This window comes from Panthera leo, chromosome B2, assembly GCF_018350215.1.
Source record: "Panthera leo isolate Ple1 chromosome B2, P.leo_Ple1_pat1.1, whole genome shotgun sequence".
NCBI classification, from domain to species: domain Eukaryota; kingdom Metazoa; phylum Chordata; class Mammalia; order Carnivora; family Felidae; genus Panthera; species Panthera leo.
The window spans coordinates 13,344,926-13,367,396 of NC_056683.1; the positions used below are offsets into that span (position 1 = coordinate 13,344,926).

The 22,471-nt window shown below is 41.4% G+C and overlaps 1 protein-coding gene across 7 annotated transcripts in view; it reads left to right on the plus strand.

The window, feature by feature from the left end:
* DTNBP1 (dystrobrevin binding protein 1) overlaps positions 1 to 22,471 on the plus strand; it is a 132,306-nt gene that overhangs the window by 65,018 nt on the left and 44,817 nt on the right. For all 7 annotated transcript variants that reach the window (XM_042937852.1, XM_042937858.1, XM_042937856.1 and 4 more), the window contains one exon: positions 7,256 to 7,278. In XM_042937852.1, the coding sequence (XP_042793786.1) occupies positions 7,256 to 7,278 (23 nt within the window). The remainder of the gene's footprint in view (positions 1 to 7,255; positions 7,279 to 22,471) is intronic.

A 22,471-nucleotide genomic window follows, 5' to 3' on the forward strand; every position in this document is an offset into this window, starting at 1 on the left:
CAAGTTTAGTCTCATCAGTTTCTTTTTTTTTATTTTTATTTTATTTATTTATTTATTTTTTCATCAGTTTCTTAAAAGAGGAATGTGCTTGCATAGAGCTGAGTGGACCCAAATGATACCCCAAACTTCGGGGGGTGTCTCTGAGTTTAATAAATGTGACTCTGGTATCCAGTAGACTTGGTGGTTTACCCCGCTGCTTTCTCTTGGGGCTGAAGTATCTCAGGTCGGTCACAACTTGCACTTACGGAGGCCGTGTGCCCTTGACCTGCATTCTGGGTACCACAGATGGCACGTGCATAGAGTCCCAGAGAGGCGCGGACTTTCTTCCCCAGTGCTGTCACTTGTCAACCGTGTAGCTTTTCATCCTCAAGCCCGCTCTTCCTCACTATATAATATTCCTTCTCCCTATCTCGTCCTTCTTTATCCTGCTTCCTCCACCCTCCTGTGTCCCCCTCCAAATCAGACAGATTTGAATGGAAAACAGGTCTAGGAAAGTAATTTTCCTATAAGTTTGGGGGGAATTTAATCTACACAAAACTTAGTGCTGCCACCAACCAGCCCATTTCCTAGACCTTCATTATCTTGTTGTGGCAGGGAGGCGGGAGGGAGAATTTTTTTAAATTCTAAATCTTTAATTGCCATTATTTAGGTTCTTTTCAACTTTGGATGCCAATATTGTAGGTTCCTGTCATTTTATTACTTTTTAGGCCGTGCTTTCCCAAAGTAGGTAAGTACATAAAACTATATTAATAGCATGATAAATAAGGACTTAGTGCAGTTTTTATGATAAGTTAGCTGCTTTTCAAGAAGTTTCGTTTTACAGATAAAACAAAATGTTTTATGTTGTGTAATACATCCCCTGGGCAGGATGTGTGTAAGGAGTAAATAACAACAGGGATTTCTAAGATACAGATGGTTTTGAGAAAGTTTACTTCAAGCTAGAAGGCCAACTCTCTTCCTCCCAAGCCTTCCCCCCCATCCACCTTCTGCCCTGTCAGCCACAAACCCAGCAAGCCTGTAAGGATGCACATTTTCATAACTGTGGAATGCTGGGACCTGGTGATAATGCAGACCTGGTGATAATGAGTGGTAGGTGGTCCTTTTTGTGAGATCTTTCCTGTGAACAATTAGTTACGGTGGTCGATTCCATCCATCAGCCATAACAAAGGGAAACTTCAAGTCTGTTCTAGAAAAGTATTGGCTGATCGTTCTTAAAAAAAAAAAATTACCCCTAAATATTTACAAATGTGAAGAAAAACGTGAAGAGTTGTACCGCGGTTGGCATTTTGAATGTGATGTCTTGCCATACAGACTCATCGTGTTAGCTTTCTGTCGTGGGTTTGTCCGAGGGGAAGCAGTTTAGTATTTAGAGAAGGTATGCTTCCATCTGTGAGATGATCGTGTTCATGGAGATATTTATCCAGTGGTTCCAATCTATTAAGTTTGCATCTGTGAGTCTGATTTAGTTGATTTCTATACATATACAGATTTAATACATTTTCTGGAACATTCCATAGATTTATATATTAGTATAATGGTTTTTTTTTTTTTTTTCTTTTTCATTCTGCCCTTGTAACTCAACCCCTGTAGAGAAAATGATTAAATAGCACTATCACCCTTTGGAAATATTATTAGATTTTGAGTCTGGTGTTACTTGTTAAATGTTTTAGTTTCAGGGTTCGTTATGCTGAATTTTATAAAGCGCTTGCTGAACTGAGTAAATTTTAAGATACGGTAAAATCTAGAAGAGTATTTCAATTCTTTCTATTTCTGCGACCTTCTGAAAATACTATTAAATTACGAAAAATAAGAGACTCCAATTTTTGGAAATGAAAGTGACAAACAAGTTATTATCAAATGAGATAGTATATGACCAAATGTTTTTATAAAGAATGAAATTCTCTGTAGTTACAGCAAGGGCTTCCTTGAAGAAGCAGATCTTAGTCATTTCGCAGCCACAGTACTTGATAACCTTGATTTTCTGCATGTCGGTTGGGTCTGACCCTGCCCGTGTGCGGTCAGGGTGGTTGAGCCGGGATCTCTGCACATCAGGAGCTCGGCAGTGTAACTGTGGCGTTGATATCTGTACGGAAATAACTGCATCACAAGGCAGCACGTGACGTTTTAGAAAACTGACAGAGTTAAGCCCTATGGGAGCTTGGGTATGAGACGATCACCAGTTGGGTGTCAGGGATGTCTTTGTGGAAAAGATGAACTTGAAAGCTGTTTTACAGCGATCATTGTTCCATTTCTAGTAGAGTTTGGAGCGTGACCGGGTGTTAAAACGCCTGTTTAACCTCTTCATTTGGTTGACGGGGAGTGTTACGTAATGGCTAGGAGTAACATGTCTGCCATGTTCTCAGTAAATGTTGGCCATCGTCATCGTAGGTACACTCTCCTTCGAAACGCAGTCCGGTCCCCGCGCCTTCAGAAAGCCTTTGCTGCAGACCAACGTGTCTGAGTTGCCCCCTCCTCTTTATTCCTGTAGAAACTTGGCATTACCAGAGTGATACGTTGTAGGATCGATTTCTGTTGTTGCATTATTACTTCTGTGTCTCCTTTGAGGTTATGGAGCATGCATATTCCAAACTTCACATTATTTCTAGTGTCTAAGGCTCGATAAACATTTTGCTGAATGAGTGACTGAACACAACAAAGATTGCATGCCATATAAGAAAAGGGATACAAGGTTGATAACAGTGATCATGGAGAGAAATGGGTGCATTCAGGATATGTTTTGGGATACAAGTGACAAGGTGTCCTGATGGATTGGACGTGAAGAGCGAAGGCATGGATAAACCAAACTTGAGGAATATGGTAATGCCATTAACGGACATGCAGGAGGAGACTGGCGGAAGAATAGGCCATTGTGTAAATGCTGTCTGAGAAGCCTGGTCTACTTGAGTAGAGGTGTTGAACCGCAGTTGCATATGAGAGAGAACAGATCTGTAAATCAAGAAGTCAGCATACAGATAGTATTTAAGGCTGCGTAGCTGGATGAAATTACCTTGTTAGGGAATGTAAGCGAAAGAGAAAGGGAGCCCCCAACCAGTCTTGCAGTGAGAGTGTAGTGGTCTGGAAGAGGTTGGGGGGGGGGGGGGGTTGGCTAGCAGAAGAATCCAAGGAAGAGAGAGAAACTAGAGGAAACTTTCTCAAGGGATTGCCAGTTGGGTCGAATGCTGCTGAGGGATTCAGATGGAAAGTTAGAAGTGATCTCTGCATTTGGCAACATATGATTGTTGGTGACCTTGACAGTGCAGTGGTGGCGTCTGGAGGCCAGGTTGGAATCTGTCCAAGACTGGGAAGCAAGGAAGTACAAATCTGGAAGAGCTAGAGTTTTGAGTAGCCTACTCAGCGGGTGGGAGTCCTGTCTTTCAGCATCGCCAGATTATTTCATCGGATTCCAAACTGAACTCATGCGCTGCCCTCCAAAGTCTGTTCCCCTTCCTGAGTGTTCTGCTCTTAATGGATTCGCCTGCCTTCCAGGGGTCCAGACCGGAACCCACTGGATGAATGTACTCCTCTCCTCCCTCCGTGGATCCCTGTGGGATCGGTTGCCCAGACTGTTGAGTCTTCTCCGTGGCGTTTTCAAACGGACCTCCTCCTGTTCGTCGCCTTTGCCACTGATGTTGCTCTTCCCAGGCACTAATTAGCTCTTCTTCAAACTCCTCCGATAGTTTCCTGAGCGCTGCCTGCTTTTGTTCTTCCCCTTGTCACTGGATCTATCCGTCACAGCTAGAATGTTCTTCCTAAAGCGCAGCTTTGCTCATGCTATCCTGCTAAAAATAAAACCAGATCCGTTTAGCCTGGCACTCGGAACCCTCTACCTTTTTAACCTTCTCTCCCACTCTTTCCGTTCGCTCAGCCTGCCGTCCTCCAGTGTTTGCTCTTGCCTGAATACAGAGCCTGCATCATGTGGCCTCCATGTCTGCAGTTTCACTGTCGCGTCTGCTCGGCCCGGCACGCCTTGCCCTCTCTTCTCTTATGTCTGTTATTTACAGATGCTTAGTACTGCCGATAAACGTGGACTCCGCCCTAAAAACTAGGAGATTTCAAGGCTTTTTTCAAAGCCACTGCTTTGTCAGTTCTTTATTTGATTTCAGTAAATAAAATTTCAATAAAATAAAGATTTTATTCAATAAAATAAAATCTTTACTTGATTTCAGAGCCACTGCTTTGTCAGTTCTTTAAAAGTTCCAGAACACTGGGCCCCTGGGTAGTTCAGTCGGTTAAGCGTCTGACTTAGGCTCGGGTCATGATCTCACGGGTCACGAGTTCGAACCCCGCATCGGGCTCTGTGCTCACAGTGCAGAGCCTGCTTAGGATCCTCTGTCTCCCTCTCTCTCTGCCCCTCCCTTGCTCGTGCTGTCTCTGTCTCTCTCAGAGATGAATAAACATTTTCTAAAAATTTTGTTTTTAATTTTTTTTAATGTTTATTTATTTTTGAGACGGAGAAAGAGCACGGGTGGGGGAGGGGCAGAAAGAGAGGGAGACACAGAATCTGAAACAGGCTCCAGGCTCTGAGCTGTCAGCACGGAGCCCAACGTGGGGCTCGGACCCACGAACCGTGAGATCATGACCTGAGCCGAAGTCGGACGCTTAACCGACTGAGCACCCAGGCGCCGCTCATTGTTAACCAATTTTTAACGAAAGTTCCATTAACACTGATCTTTCCTTTAAACCACACCTATCCTTCCCTTTGCTACCTCGGCCAGTCTTCTTTTTTAGGAAATGGGCACAGGAATGATTTAACGTCTGGAAGGAAGTTTTTTGGAGATTTAACGAACAGTTGTGGGTCATGATAGTCCATAAATAGGGGATGCGTATGCAGCGCGTGCTGCTAGGCTTCTCCCCTTTTCTCTTGACTTTTCTCTTGACGTGAGGAGGCGGCCCAAAGCTGGGGAGGTGAGCATGGGCCTCCTCATGAAGGGCCGCGTCCCTCTATCGGGTGGCCACCCATCGATGAAACAGACGTGGGATTATGTGTCTTGTAGCTGTTGCCGTTTGGGGATGTGGGGGTGGGGGAGAGAAAGTCTCTGAAATCATTACTCTTGAGTTCTGGCTTTTGAAAACAGAAGGTACCTTATAGGAATTTTGCTCACTGTTACATATTCTAAAAGGTGGAAAGCCAGTGCACTCTGAAGCCTATAGTCAAAGAAAGACTTACTCGTTAGAATATGGAGCTGAGGGCTCTTTCACCTTTTCCACCCATCAGCGGGCTTAGAGAATTGCTCCTGTGAGGGCATCGGTGGGGAGTAAATTGAAGGTGTCTTTGCAAGATGTTCTCTTACATCTTGCCTTTTGGTTACGTATTTTCAGCTTCTTCCCATCATCAGAGGATAAAGTAAGTCTTAGGCATGTTTAACTTGACCTAAATAATCTTTCCAGAATGAAGTGGGACTATGGGCTGAAGGAAAACAATTGCACTTTCTTTTTTTTCTTTTAAAGACGGGATTGAAAATAACCCTCTTTGTCTTAATGAACTGTGGCACTGGAGCGTTGTTACAAGGAGTCAGTGTGTTTTCAGAAAAGAGGAGGGAGGTGACCATCTGACTTCAGAGCCTTCCCTTGGCTGTGACAAGTGTATTCTGTGTTTGGCCTTCCGGCAGGCAGCTTGCCCGTCCCCTCCACCAGCTGTTAATTGTAGTCAACTATTTTGGAACATGAGGGGTATTGTAATTAGTAGTGTGGAGAGTGGATTTGAGAATTCAGAATATCCCTAGGTTTTAGTAAAGCCCAGAGTGCAAATAAAGATGAATGTCTCCTATTTTGAGGGGGATAACAAGCTTTTACTAAATAAATTTACCTTCCCCAAATTACTTTTTATTTTTATTAATCATGATGAAAAATATAGTTATGAAATTATGAAGGAAAACCTGAAAAAAACTTGCTATGTCAAAAATGTTCTGTTTTATGATTGTTTATCTGTTTTCTGCTGTTGTGCATTTCCCCAGGAAACTTGGTATTTCAGGATCCTTAATTGACACTGACAGAATTACAAACCGGACAGTTTCCTGGAGGCTTGGCCCTTTTGTGTCAGGATGAGCTATGGACCGCAGTCCTTTGATATGTGCTTTTCTCTTTCACTTAAAAGGGGAAATAACGGCACCTATTCTGGATGACTTTTAACTAACGGGTCTTAAAAATCTATTATTTAATATTGATCAGTGGAGGGAAAATTGTTAAGTGCTTTTATAAACTGACTCATATATATGAGATGGTTCATAGCTGGCATAAAAATACCTTTTTTTTTTATATAAGTGTTTCAGTGTTTTAATTCTTTAAATTCTGGCAGGATTTTGTTTTAAGCCATTAATAAGGTAATAGCAGAAAAACTGAAAATAGTAGCTTTAGACTAATTGTATTGATAATTTCAGTAAAGTATATGTGAACATCCAGAAATACCACTCTGGGCTTTTATTTACTTAGTTAGTTAGTTAATTTATTTATTTGATTTACCTTTTTAAGTAGGCTCCATGCCTGTTGTGGAGCCCAACATGGGACTTGAAGTCAAGACCCTGAGATCATGGCCTGGCTGAGATCAACAGTCGGATGCTTAACCAACTAAGCCCCCCAGGTGCCCCTCTGCGCCTTTGAAGTGTATACATTTTTATTATAGTCTAAGAGCAGTTTCCATTGGGAATAGATGACTTTAAAACCAAAAATACATTTTCTTACCAGACAGAAAAGCCAGACTCTTAAATACAGAAAAGAACAAACTGATGGTTTGTTGCCAGAGGGGAGTTGGGTAGAGAGATAGGTGCAATAAATAAAGGGGATGAAGAGGGACAAATTTCCAGTTACAATTTTTTTTTTGATGTTTGTTAATTTTTGAGAGAGCGAGCGTGAGCTGAGGAGGGGCAGAGAGAGAGAGGGAGACACAGACTCTGAAGCAGGCTCCAGGCTCTGAGCTGTCAGCACAGAGCCCGATGTGGGGCTCGAATTCATGAACCACGAGATCATGACCTGAGCCGAAGTTGCCACGCTCAACCCAGCAAGCCACCCAGGCACCCCCAGATTTCCAGTTATAGAATAAATAAGTCACAGACATGAAAAGTACAGCATAGGGAATATAGTCAATAATATTGTAATACTGTTGTTTGGGGACAGATGGTGATGGCATTTATTGTGGTGAGCCTTGAGTGATGTGTAGGATTGTGGAATCATTATGTTGCACACCTGAAACTAATATAATGCTGTATGTTAATTATACTTCAAATAAATAAAATTCACATTTTCTTCTTTTTTTCTACAGGAAGGAACTTGAAACCTTCAAAGGTAATTTTGTGTTTAATTCTCCCCTTTAAAGTAAATGAGAGTTAATTGATGTCAGATGTTCTCTCTTGATGATGAACTCATTCCTTTTTCTCTAAATCAGACAGTTTACATTCAAAAAGTTTGCTCAGTACTGTTTTTGTAAGTTTTATTCAATCACAAGTTGTTCTGATACCCTCTTTGAGCTATAACACATACACTCAGTGAGAGTTTTGCTAATGACCATTGTAAGTAATATGTCAGGATGGCATGGACCTAACTTTGAGGTTGTTGCGAATCATGGTTGAAGAAGATTCTGGTTTCCCTTGTGAAAGTGTGGGCCACGTGGAGAGGGCATGGTGGTAAAGATAGAGATGTGCTTCTGCAGTTGATCTAATAGTCGCTTGAACCCCCAAGAGGCTCTGAGTGCTGGGTCCTGCTCTGCCGCTGTCTTGTAGCTTCGGGTAAATCTCTTACCTTTTTCAGGCTTAGTTTCTCTGTTTGTAAAATCAGAAGCTCCGCTGAACGGTTTCCTGAGATACCCGAAGCACCCAGCTTTTCATTTTAGGGAACTGGCGAAGCTGAGGCCCTGAAAAAATGACCTGTGGTCACGTTGACCCTTACTGGTCATGGGGCAACAACAGTCACAAAGGAAGAAAACCACAAACTTTCCAGCAGCTCACAGCCCTTCCGATGTGCTGTTTTTTCACTTACCGATTAGCAATTACGTAGTGAAGTCACTATTCTCAGAGAGACTCTTTTCAGTAACTAGGAAGGCTTTGAATTATTGCCCTTTATATTACACATTAAGCTAGTTTTATGCCTATTATATTTCACATATAAGCGAGTATTGACCAAGATTTACTGAATGACTGAAGATTTTGCAGTATATCACTTACCGCTGAATTGTTTATGTGTATGGTCTGTTTGGATGCTTTGGGAAAATAACTAATCTTCAGGATAAAAGGTATAAAGGCTATTCCTGCTGTGACTCTAATTGAACAGACTTGTTTTGGCTGGATTCCTGTTTGACTCTAGTTACAGTAAATGATTGAGTTCGTGGCTGGTGTGTTGAGGGCAATGTTAAATGATGATGTGATATAATGTGTTTATCATGGTTTTCATTACTCCTAATCAATTTGTGCACCAGGACTCATGTATATTATTTTATATCAGTGTTTAAAATAAGATTTGAAATCCTCCTAAAGTGTTCTTTTCCCTCTCATTTAGTTGACTAGCATCTTATATAACATTAGGAGAAGAAAAAAAACCAATCAAGTTAATAGTGAAAGACAGGCAAGAACACAGCTGATGCAAAAATGTCAACTTCAGTTCTGTCTCAGTACTGAGGCCTTTTTTCCTTTCTTTCTTTTTTTTTTTTTTTTTTTTTGTACGACAACGTTCACAGTGAGAGACCATTTTCAAAAGGTTCAGTAGTGTTACATATTACCCAAGACAATAATTCAGTTTATGCCACAGTATCTTACACACACACACACACACACACACACACACACACCTGAATATGATATATTTAACAGCACATCTCACCCACCCATAGGCCAATTAAAGCTCTCACATTTGAACAAACTCTAAATTGATTATTGTATCATATCTAGATTTTTTAGTACCAATATTCATTAAAAGTTCTTTCCTATGGAGTGGTTTGCTAATATTTCAAAAGCATGAGGAGCATATAATAAGAAAAAAGAAATGGAACTGCTCTTCAAAGACATTAATGGAAGAAAAAGAAAGAAAAACATACAAACAAATTGTAACAATTTATTTTTCAGACGTTGTCTTTCTTTTTCCTTTATAGGTTACAGGAAAGCAAAATATGTTACTTCCTCTAATGGTCTTATTTAACTCCTGTACTTGTATTTGGAAGCTTTTTTGTAAATAGGTGAGAAGCTCACTTTGGGGAACAAAAACAAAATTAGTAGCCCCCCAAAGTTGGTGGTATAGATCAATGTCATGCAAGTTCTGGATTCTTCTTTCTGTACTCCGTGGATGTTAGTGAGATGAGTGCCCCTCTCACAGGTACCACATGTAGCACATTTCTACAATATTAGAAACTGGTAACTTATTGTTAATTTTTTTTTTTTTAATATTGGCAACAGGAAGGTTTTCTGTGTTCCCTGAAGATGACGTTTTTAAAAAACCTTTTGATGATAGTCACTTGAATATTAAACAATCAAAAAAGGAGGGTAGGATCTCAGAAATCTTAATTTTTAATTTTCACTGGGGAAGGCATTCCGTTATCGTAAGTATGTGTAGAATAAATAAGTTTTTCACAGTCCTTAAGGACGTACAAAATTTGCCATGAATAGACATGCCTCTCTGTTAGGATTATTTATAATTTTTACATTTTAATTTTTAAAATAGCTTATTGTTCCATGTATAAATCTACAAATCTCTCTTAAGATTTTTAAAGGATTATGTCTAGAAATATTGTGCCGCTTGCCTCCGTAATTCCTGACTTAACGTGGCTTTGCTAGGTAGGCTCGTTCTTCTGCCTTCACTTGGGTGCCTCAAGATTAGGCAGATTAACCAGTTTAACCATCGTTCTCCATGAAATATACCGACCGATGCCCACAGCATGCTGAATCCTCATGGCTGGTAGGCTACTCACCAGTCCACCCAAATGTTTTTATTTCCGCTAGTTGCATTGAATGCTTACCCAGAGTGAGTAGTTTGCTCTTGAACTCATTTATACTTGTACTTGTTTTATAATCTGTAGTTTAATTAAATATCAGGAAAAAAAAAAAAAAACGATGAAACCTCAGTGTTAAGGAGAACTGTTGGTAAGAAAACAAAGTTGACAGCTTTGGAAGACTTAGTATATGTAAATAGATTTTTTTTAATTGCTACAAAAGGTAAAATTCAAGACAGAAAAGAATTGGGGAAAAATAATAAAAATCCTGAGAGGTTTCTGCACACAGATTGTTTCACACATCTTAAATTCCTGCTGTGCTTTTAAAAATACACTGGAAATTTTATTCATTGTAGTATGGATGGCTTATGTGAGAATTTTCAATCAATGGACCTATCTGTGCTCAAAGAGTTCATGAATAGAAGTATGGTTGCATTTTTTTTACTATGGTTGTATTTTATATTACAGTGTATATGTGTTTTTAATGGATTCCTGTATTATCTGCTTTTTAAAAAATTAAATGACCAACATGGGATCCAGTTGTATCATGTAAGAGGATGTCCATTGTAATCTTCTTAATATAAAATTATCCAGCCTTGTCAGAAATGTGACTGACAGTGTGAAAACATGCCAGGACTTAGGAGTTATCACTATCACAGTGAGTGGATCATCATGAGAACACGTGGGGGAAAGCAGCTAAGGCCAGCCTGATACAGTGATCACAATTATGGCTTAGCGCTGGGAAGCAAAGCCATGAAAGAGCTAGGGCTGGAGTGGGCAAAGATATGAGAGGAAGACTGAGACAATTTAGTGATAAGGAAGGACATAGAGGGGAAAGTTTAAAGAAGTGGTTATCAGTGATTTAAGTACTACAAGGAAGTTGAGCAGAATGGGGAAATCCCATTGGATTTGACAGTGAACAGATCGTCAAATTGGTAATTGGTGACCCGAAAGAGCTGTTTGTAAGGGGGAAATCCAGATTGTAAATCAGTAGTGTATGAGAAGTTAGGATATAAAGGTGATGTGAACTCAGCATTCTTCCTTGAATGAAAGGAAAGAAATAAAAAAGTAACGTGAGACAGAATCAGGTCAAGGTCAGGGGAGAAGGTGAAATTGAGATGTTAAGGAGTTGAGTAAGATCCTAGAGAAGATGGAAAGCAGTGATATCCAGATGAATTACCCTTGGGAAGGATCCAGGGATATCTCTTTCCCTGAAACCTTACAGAAGGAGAGATGCCTGGTAATATGGGGGAAAAGTTGACATGGAGAGAGGAAACAATTTTTTGGAGAATCCATTTAGGGTAAGATGGTCTGAATTTTGTAGGACTAGGCCCAGAAGTAGCAATAAAAACTGAAACAAATACGCTTTAGTGAACACAGGGTTGGGAATTGGGAGGGCGCATATGGTGAATCAGCAGTGCTTGATAATCTTGGAAACTAATGAGAGCAGGGTTAAAATGACTGGCTGTGGAATTCAGGCTGGAAGGGAGAGGCCTGGCTAGACCAGTTAAATAAACAGGATCTGAGGCACGGGGGATGGTGTGCACCATAAAGACGGAGAACAGCAAATCAGTGGTTGAGGTGGATCTTGTGGTCAAAGAAGGAATTTCAGTTTGAGATCTTAGCGGTGGAGCAGGTTCCCAGGGATGGTGGCTAATTTGAGTAAAACTAGAAGTCACAAAATTGTAGAGGTTACCTGAATCAGAGAGTTCTGAGACCTTTGGGAGTCTCACGTGTGTGGATGACTCTTCTGGCTTGCAGCCCTTAGCACGTTATAAATCTGGATTATGACAGATAGTAAACTTGGGGAGAGTTTGTTGATTCCATTCAAGAGTTAGCTTAACAGGAGCTCCTGGGGGGGCTCAGCCAGTTAAGCGTCCGATTCTTAGTTTCAGCTCAGGTCACGATCTCACAGTTCCTGAGTTTGAGCCCCACACCGGGCTCTGTGCTGACAATGTGGAGCCTGTTTGGGATTCTCTCTCTTCCTCTCTCTCTGCCCCTCCTGTGCACGTGCACGCTCTCTCTCTCTCTCTCTCTCTCAAAATAAATAAATAAACTTAAAAAAGAGTTAGCTTAACATGTGAGGCACAACTGTTCAGCTGCTGTTTGGCAGTATTTAAGTGGGGGAGACTCTGTTTGAATCCTATCATTGTCCTCTGTCCTCAAGGAGCTAAGCCCTGTGGCAACCCTTGCAGGATAGAGAGGCAAATACGTATGTTTAATACAATGCAAAGAATATTATAATAGAAATAAGCACACTAAGGCAGGAATAATGGACTATTTAGAGAGAGGCAGCCGCACTTGAGCTGGATCTGAATGAAGAGTACTTACCAGGTCGAAAAGGGTAATAAGGACATTGCAGAAAGAGGAAAGAACAGTTGCAGAGATGTGGAGATGTTTATTTCAGGAACACAAGTGAAGATTTAACTTCTTGTTCAATGAGGGAACTACAAATAATTTGTTAACAGCTAAAGCATATGGTGTGTGGGGCTGAAGTAGTGAGGGACAAAGTGGGGATGTAGGCAGGGAACAAACGATACACAGCCTTAAATGTCATACAAAGGAGGTTAGGCTTTTTCCTTTGGGCTGGGGGTCTCCAAGGAGGGATGTGACCGTGCAGAAGCATGGGAGTGCAGAAGAGAGCTGGAACTTCCCCTTGTTTCTGTTTTACGTCGTCCTTTTAAATTTCCATTTTTGTGTAGGTTATAGAACACACTGGTACAGGAACTCATATCTGTCTTATATAAATGTATGCGTTTGGGGATCCACGTAAAGGTTCTTAACTCATGGTGGAGGTACATGGGCTCAGAGGAGGGAGGGTACTGCTGTAGCTGGTAGGCACAGGGTGGGCCTGGGGGGACCCAAAGGGTTTTCATTAGGCTGGTAGAATCAGATCTGCATGTGAGAGCAAGCGTTCTGGTATCACATGAAAGATGGGTTGGAAAGAGCAAGTCTCCAGTAAGAGATTCACTGGGAAACTTAAAAGATTTGGATTTGAGGCAGTGGTAGATTGGAGAGAGAGACACAGGAACAAAAAAACTGGGTGGGTGGAATAAAAAGACTTTTCTAACTGTGTAGGGTTCCTCTTAGACTTCTGGCCAGGGCATTTGCACAGGTTACGTGTTTTCCTTCAAGAAATATAATACGGGTCAAAGCAGGTTTGGGAGGGAATGGTAGTGAATTTGGCTGATTTGGGTGGGGGAGAGGGATGTAAAAGTATCAGTTTTGCAGGCGAGTTCCCAGTAACCCCATAAAACTTTTTGGTATCCAATCGATTGAGAAATGATTTTTAAGAACAATCTTATTGAGGTTCGATTTGTATACTACAAAATTTATCCATCTTTAAATGTACAATTCAGTGATTTTTTTTTTTTTTTTTTTTTTTTAGTGTTTATTTTTGAGACAGAGAGAGACAAAACATGAGTAGGGGAGAAGCAGAGAGAGAGGGAGACACAGAACCCGAACCAGGCTCCAGGCTCCGAGCTGTCAGCCCAGAACCCAATGTGGGGCTCAAACCTATGAACTGTGAGATCTTGACCTGAGCTGAAGTCGGACACTTAACCGACTGAGCCACCCAGGCACCCCTTGTGAATTGCTTTAAAAAAGGAAGAATGCTGTGATCTGGATAGGGATTGTGTTGAATATATAGATCAATTTGGCAAGAACTGCTGTTTTAATTTTGAGTCTTCCAATGCATGAACAAGGACTGTGTCTCCCTTTATTTAGATCTTTGATTTTTCTCAGCAGTGTTTTATTTTCCATAGAAGTCTAGGACTTTTGTTAAATTTATCCCTAAATATTTTATTCTTGTTGAGTGAATTCTGTCTTGATCATATTAAATTTGAGGTGTGTGTGAGACATTACAGGTAGAGGTGTCCAGTGAGTCATTGGGCCTCGAGAGAGAAAAATCTGAGCTGTATTTGGGAGCATATAGGGGAGTTTGGCTGAAGTTGCCCACAGAGAGCCGGCAGAACCCAAAAGAAGATGATCGTGGATAGAAATCTAGGAAGCACTAACATTCACCAGACAAGCACAAGAAGGGAACTTATAATTGACCCGTGGACAACATGGGGGATAGGGGCATCGACCGCCTGCGTGATTGGAAATCTGTGTATGACTTTTGACTCCCCCTTGAAGCCTAACGGACTTCTGTTGATCAGAGGCCTTACCCATAATATAAATAGTTGCATGTTATATATATTATATAATAAATTCTTGAAGTAAGTGAGAGAAAAGAAAATGTTATTGAGAAAATCATGAGGAAGAGTAAGTATTACACTACTGTACCGGATTTATGTAAAAATAATCACCCGTAAGTAGATCCATTCCATTCAAACCCACGTTGTTCAAGGGTCAGCTCTACTGCTTATAATGGAGGCTGAGGGCAGTCGGCCACAGAGATGAGGGAAGACTGTGGTATTCCTAAACAGAACGTTCAAGGAAATGCCAAGAAGCAGTGTCATACTATTGTAGAGAAAGTAAAGAAAAGGGTCATTTAATCGGGCAACTGGAGGCTGATTGGTGAGGTAACTGGGAACGGTGTCAGCAGCATGGGTGTTCGTGTGCGACGGGGGCAGTGGAAACTGAGCGGTGGAGGATTGAAGGGTGAGGGGAATGTTCTGTCTTGTTCACCCCTGTGAGCTGGGCGCTTGGCACATTGGTGGTTATTAGATAGTCGAACAAATGAAAAGTAGCTAGAATGCTTTCAAAAGCCAGGCTCCGGGGAGGAAAGAAGAGAGGTTAGAGGACAGGGTTAGGTTCAAAGGAGGACTTGTTGTTGTTGTTTGTTTTTTAAATTTGTGAGAAACTTGAGTCTGTCTGTATGAAAGGGGAGGAGAGGCTGAGGCTGAAGGGGGGACGGGGCGGTGGGGGGGGGGGGTGGCTGGCAAAGCTGGACTCAGAGCCGACCAGAGGGAGTGGGTTAGAGCATCCTCTTCTGAAACAGGCAGACACTGTTGACAAGTGTCTGTAACTGTCGGAATCGTCATGATTTAAGATACTTATTAAGAACATATAGCACATTCTAAGCCAGTGGTGAGTGTCGCTGAATTTGAAGAAACCTTTAGGCTGAATTTATGTTAAAAGTGAAGCGGGGGATGGCTAAAGATACCTTACGTGTTGTGACACGAACTCTGTTCTTAATCTTTAGTGTATTCCTTTCACATAGCAAGGTTTCTTCTCCCTTTTGGTATGTCACCAACACGTCTCTGTGTCTAAATGACGAATTCACCTGAATTTAGTGTCTTTTCAGCCCCCACCCCCCTTTTGTGAGCAGCATTTGGTATGGCCCCAGATCTGTGCATACGTCTTTGCACACCAGAGCCCCGAGAGCCTGCATGTGGCTTTTATAGAGGCAGTAGATTCCGATATGTGTCTGCCTGAGCCATCAGCAGAAAACTAACAGGCTTAATACAGCCTCTTTGGAAAAACCTGCTTCTGGCTTCAGCCTCACTTCCTTTGTTCCACATCTCAGAGGATGCACATCAGGGGAGCTGCGTGCTAGCGAGAGGTTTCACTTGACCGGCACTGAGCTCCTGTTTACCTGGTCACTTTCCACATCCATGTCATCTCCAGGACTCACCGAGAATAGTCAGAGGGATCCCTGTAGGTGGAACTTTATTTTATGTTTTTCCTTCACTGCTTTTCTTTACAGTTTTCGCCTCCATGCTTGAGTACATTGCAGTGTTTGCATGGTACACGGATGATATATTCTTAAAAAGCAGAAATTAAATTTCAGTTTGCTTTGAATCTTCAAGTAGTACATGGTAATGAAAGCGTTATTACTCTCTGTGTGTTACCACGTAATAACTACCAAACTGATACCTAAAAACAAATAAATAAAAAAAAACAACGTTGCCTGGAAATGTAGGACTTTGGGTTTTATAATACTGTGTGTTATCATCCATCAGGTGAAATGCACCAGACAGGCGTTTATATGAGGCGGCATTTACATTAAAAGATAAATATAAAACACCAGGAGAGTCATGCCAGCTATTACAGTAATGAGCCCAATTCTTATGTGGTACAGTTCCATAAAACTAATTCAGCATCCTTTGTTGCCGGTATGTTCATTTTCCAACAAGCAGTTGATATAGTTAAATATGTGAGCCATATCCAACTGTGTAAAGTTAAAATTCGTTCCATGCTACTATATGGGTTTATCTAAAATGGCTGATTTTCAATTGGATTTTGAGAAGGTCCTAATGCTTCATACAGATAAAAAATATATATGTATATGTATTATTTTTCTGATTATCCAGAACTTCAAAGCACTTTAACACTTGTTGGCTAGAGGCCATGGTTTTGGTGATGGCTATGTGTGGCATTTTTGTAAATACATATACAGGGATATTAAGCTTGTGGAATTTATTGCAAAAATGATACCTTACATTAATGGCTTTTTTGGGTTGAAAAATCTATCCATGGAGAAAACTGAATAATTTTTAATAATTACTGTATTTTTTAAAAGCTCCATATTTAAAAACTCCATTATGCCTTTTAGGCGGCATGTGTTAAGCTGTGCTGTGGATCGTCCCCTGTCAGATAGAAACCCACTTGTTTTCAAGGGGGAGAAAATGAAAGAAGTGCATTTTGCCCTTGACAGCTTCCTCCATCATGGTAATTCTGATTTTGTAGATTACAGATTAGAATAAGGGACATCCGACTTGAGTTCGGTGGAAAGTTCCTTCTTTTTCTCCCTCTCTCATGTCCATCTTGTGTACAGGATAGCCGAACCTTTCAGGCTTTTTAAGCATAGATGCAAATATTACCTGAAGCTAAATGGTAGCTCAAGAATTCATCATAAAACTGGAGCATTAGTGGAACCAAACTCTAACCTGAGGCGTTGCCACATTCTCGTTCATTATTTAGTTGTTCAGGGATAAACTGGTAAGAATGGGGGAAGTGAGAACTTCAGTATTTATTTTTAAAGTATTTATTTATAGGGAATCTATAATAAATGGCATTTGCTTCCCTCGGCCATACCGTCTTAACATAGTGGTGGTAAGAGTAAAGCTTTGAATATGGATATAATCTGGTATTAAATTTTAAAACTTTGAATTATTCATTGAAGAAATTACTCCCTGAAAGTCTTGACTCGTTGGTGAATATTGGCAAGACTTTTAGTATCTGCTCTTTTTTCTTTCACGTGTCAATATGTGCAAGTGTATATTCATTTTTGAAACCCAGGTTTATATCCTGTAACTTAGTATTTAAGTGAAGTTGCTGTCTATGTCCTGGAGTACAGAAATAGTTATATCCTGTCTGTGGATTTTGGTTCTTAGTTTATTTTTAAGACCTACTTGACTCTTTATCCTAATAGCCTGTCATAAGATGTCATAGCGTGGCATGATCCGGGACTCTCCCAGATGCTATTTTATGCTCAAGGGGAACTGGAGTTCTAACAGCTTGTTTGGGTATTCAACTCCACAAAGGAGAGCCTTGAGATCAGGGTTGTGTTGCTTACCTGTTACCTGTGATTACTTGCCGCGATTACATACCACTGTTGTGTAACTAGTAATCCTAGCAGTCGCGTCTGTTCAAACGGCATCAGAACAGCTTTTTGTTTTATGTCGTATATGCTGGTATCATGAATGAATACAGCTGTTCTGTTTCATTACCTTTCTGCTGGAACCCAGTATAAACTTGACAGCAAAAATTATACCTTTCAACAAACTAAATTCCAGTCCCACAAAAAGGAGAGTTCTATGAAAAATTTTACCTGTCAGGCTCAAAAAGAGATTTTTATATGGAGCCGCATGATTTTGTGTCAGGTTTTTTTGGAGGTTTGTGCCGGAAAATGACACGTAGGATCTTGTAGCTCAGTTGTGGAAACTGTTTCAGGCCCCTTCTCAGAAGACTGGGGCCGCTTGGTGATTTTTATAGACTTCGGGACAAGGGAGAAGTCCAGGTGGCCCTTCTGGGCCCTAAGCTCGCTCCCCGACTTAAATACTCATCTGGCTTTCCTTGTGGAGGTATGCCCATTCTGTCAATAAAAGTATATGAAATTTTGTCCGTTTGACTGCAGTCGAGGAATAAAACAGTGCTTACCCCTAAGATAAGGGAAATAACTACAGAAACATTAGAACAATACTGAGGTATTTACCTCAGTTTTCTGTTTTTCTCGAGAATGGAAGTGTTAGTGTAAGATAACAAAGGGGAGCATAAGGTACTTACTCACAGGCTGTTCACTTGCAAGTCTTCTCATTATAGTTTTGAAAACTTACGAATGAAGCACTGTAGCTGTAGATAAGATGAAATTGAACAGCCAGAAACTTACCAGGTGAGGATCACTGCTAGTTCTGTTTACATTTAGTTTTAATTGAAAGCAAAAAATTACTTGTAATGAAAATTGTCTTCATAATTTCAAAAATGCAACAGAAAAATAAATAATATTTGAACATATGAACTTGACCTGAGGATTTGTTCTTTTTACATGTAATAAAATTAATGTGGTACAGAATCCCAGCTGTACCATTATAGGTATAGGAGTATGATTCTGTTATTTCTATTAAAATTTTCATAAAAAGAAGGAAACGATCCTCACAAAACTAAAAATAGAACTGCCCTACGACCCAGCAATTGCACTAGTAGGCATTTATCCAAGGGAAACAGGTGTGCTGTTTCGAAGGGACACATGCACCCCCATGTTTATAGCAGCACTATCGACAATAGCCAAGGTATGGAAGGAGCCCAAATGTCTATCGATGGATGAATGGATAAAGAAAATGTGGTGTATATATATATATATATATATATATACAATGGAGTATTACTCGGCAATCAAAAAGAATGAAATCTTGCCATTTGCAACTATGTGGATGGAACTGGAGGGTATTATGCTAAGTGAAATTAGAGAAAGAAAAATCATATGACTTCACTCATATGAGGACTTTAAGAGACAAAACAGATGAACATAAGGGAAGGGAAGCAAAAATAAAATAAAAACGGGGGGGGGGGACAGAAGAGACTCATAAATATGGAGAACAAACTGAGGGTTGCTGGAGGGGGTGTGGGAAGGGGGGATGGGCTAAATGGGTAAGGGGCACTAAGGAATCTACTCCTGAAATCATTGCACTATATACTAACTAATTTGGACATAAATTTAAAAAAATAAAAAATTTGTAAAAAGGAAACGATTAAGTATCTGTAGTACGCTATGTGCCTGGCTTATTGTAGTATCATAGTAGCTCAGTTAGTACGATGTTAACTAACCTCATAGGATGAGAAACTTGACGCTGAGAGATTCGACAAGTTCACTGGCCAGTGAGCATTTCAGCAGGGATTTAAACCCAGGAATGTCTTCCCTCAAAACTTGTGTTTTTCTCACTTCACCACAATGATTCATGGGATGTGGGGAAAAGCAAACAGTGAAAATGAGAATAATTTTCTGTTCCTATAGTTTTTTCTTTATCTGTTATATTTATTCTCATTCTTTTGTCCCACTCTCTTTCTGGGCCAGATCAGCTTAAATTCACACACTTTAATAGCTAAGTAGCTTGTTGACATTTCATCTTTAACTCCTGACATTTCATCTTTAGCTCTCCTTCCATTATACCTGACTGTTTTAAAGACAAATACCAAGCAAAACCCAGTGTAAGAAAAGGGGGAGGCAAGCTGATGGATGCTACAGGGCCCTAGAAAGACTGCTCTGAATGTGGAATGTGGATTGAGGCTTAAAACAAGACTGAAAGAAAAACTTGTGAAGGCTTCCCGATCCCTTCCTCACACCACACCTGAGTCCGATGTGAAAACTGGAACTTTTCTTAAAATACAGTCTTAGTACTTCAGACACTGATTTCTGCCTAATAGTTTTAAAGGAATTTCAGACAGCGTCCCCTTTTTCCACTTCCGGAATCTTACCTTAGAAAAACCTTTTCAGTCCTATAATCCAGCATCTTATTCTGTATGAAATCCCTTTTTGGGCTATTCTGGGGATGTGTGTCTAGAGTTGGTTGAACAGCCTTATTCTCCATGGACTTTCCTGAGTTTCAGAGTCTTAGCACCCTCACCTTTTTTTCCATAATACCTGGTTGGAAATGCTTTGTTCTCCTCATCACTCTTGTCCGGCCACACTCTGGTTTTCAGTACCCCTTAGGAAAATGGCGTGGGGAACTGTGGTCTTCCAGAAATGGTGACTAGTAATGTAGCATTCCCTTTTTCACCCGGTCAGTTCATGTTTAATCACAATGCCCACATCTTTTTCAACAGGAAAGTGCCCCCATATCTTTATTATTATTTTTTTTTAATGTCTGTAAAAGCAAAGTATCTCTATTGTGGACAATTTATAAAATGCTACCAAGAAAAAAAATTGAATTGCTGGTCAGAAGCAGTCTCAAAAATTTTGGAAGACACACACACACACACACACACACACACACACACACACACACATACACACACCCCTTCCTCAAGTTACCATGGGGATTATGTACTGGTAAACCCATTGCAAGTTGAAAATGCATTAATATACCTAACCTGCTGGACATCATAGCTCAGGCTAGCTTACCTTAAACATGCTCAGAGCACTGGTTTTTTTTAATGTTTATTTTTGAGAGAGAGAGATAGAGTGTGAGCAGGGGAGGGGCAGAGAGAGAGGGAGACACAAAATCAGAAGCAGGCTCCAGCCTCTGAGCTGTCAGCACAGAGCCCAACGTGGGGCTTGAACTCATGAACCACGAGGTCATGACCTGAGCCAAAGTCGGATGCTTAACTGACTGAGCCCCTCAGGCTTCCCCGTGAGCAGTTATATTAGCCTACAGTTGGGCAGAATCATCTAGCACAAAGCCTGTTTGATACTAAAGTGTTGAATGTCTCATGTAATTACTGAACTCTGTAGTGAAAGTGGAAACGGTGGTTGCATGGGTACAGAGTGGTTGTCCACGTTCCGGTTGTTCCCCGTCATGATCGTGTGGCTGACTGGCAGCTGCGGCCACTGCCCCACCTCGCGGGAGAGGACCATTTCGTGTATCACCAGCCTGGGAAAAGATTAGCATTCAGAACTCAAAGTATGGCTTCTGCCGAATGGCTATCACTCTCGCACCATTGTCAAGTTGAAAAGTTGTAAGTCAAACCATCATCAGTCAGGGACGGACACACACACACACACACACACACACACACACACACAAAGTTGAGATAGTGTGTAACACACACACACACACACACACACCCAAAGTTGAGATAGTGTGTAAACAGTTCTGTTCCTTATTTTTCCACATTATGAAATCAAGATCGTCCCATGTCATTAAAATATGTGATTATTGACTGAGGTGCGCTGCTGAGATGAAATTTGACTTATTGGCCTTTCATCGTGAACTGTTTTGTTCATGCTTTTCCCCGCTTTCATGTGAGGTTTTCATGCACTTGTTGATTTGAATGAGACTGTCACATATTACGATTGTCACATTGTGGTCCTGTTTATCGCAGATATTTTTCCCAGCTGGTTATTTGCCCTTTAATTTTGTTTACTTCATTAATTACAGAAGTTTAATATTTTGATATATTCAAATGAATGTTTTAAAATTACGTCCTTCATTGCGTTTATGCCTGAAAAAAGTTCTTTCCAATCCTAAGAAAAACTTTTAACTTGTAGTTCCTGCTAGTTTTTACGCTAATTGTCATTTGCTGGTTTTACTAGTTAACCTGAAACTTGCTTGGACGGACGGCGCAAAGTGAACACTCGGTTTTTTGCCATTTAGGTTATTATTTTTTCTAGTCCGAGGGAATAGTCCTGTGTGGTTCCCTACCTCTGTTGTTGGAAGGTTTGGATCGGTTAAATTAAACTCTGCCTGTGTGATGCCTGGCCCCGAGCAGCTGAACGTCTCCGGAAAACAGAAACCCGGCCACCTTTCCTCAGGGCCGCACTTCACATCCTGTCCATGAGAGCCTGGAGCACAGCCTGGCAGCTTCTCTCCTGTCACTGCCGACCTCCCCTCTCCCCTCCTCATTCCTGATTGGTTTCTTCTGATTTCACCGAGGAAGTAGAAGTGGTCAGAAGGAACTCGCGTGTTTCCTCCACTGCCGCTCTGGCTGCCTGTGTGTCCGCTTAGGGTCTGTCTTACCCCCAACCCCGGGGGACTGTCCCTGCTCCCTGAGCCACCTCTCCCTTTCGCGTTGCCTCCGATCTGCCCTCTCCTCCTTCAGGACATTGGCGGTTCCGCCCCCACCCCCCCTTCCTACATCATTAGTTTTGCCTCCTGCTGAATCATTCGCAGCGATGGCTCTCATTTTCCCTGGTTCGTGGTTCTTTTTCTGTCTTCTTTGCCATACTGTCCTTTCTACCCCCCTCCCCCCCCCTTGCGAGCTGGGTTCCATCCTTGGACCTTTTCTCTCACCTCCTGCGGTCCCAAGGCTCGGAATGCCACCTGACCCTAATGACTCCCCGAATCAGCAGCTCCTGCCCTAACTGCCCCGCTGAATCCTCTTTGGGTGTAGGCGGCTCCCAACTCGGGGTCCCTGCATCTTTGCTCGCAGGCATCTTGCCCTCCACAGGTCGCCCCCTCCCATCCGCAGGCCCTTCTGTCTCCCCAGGTCAGGAAACCATACTGCCATTCACCCCGGGAC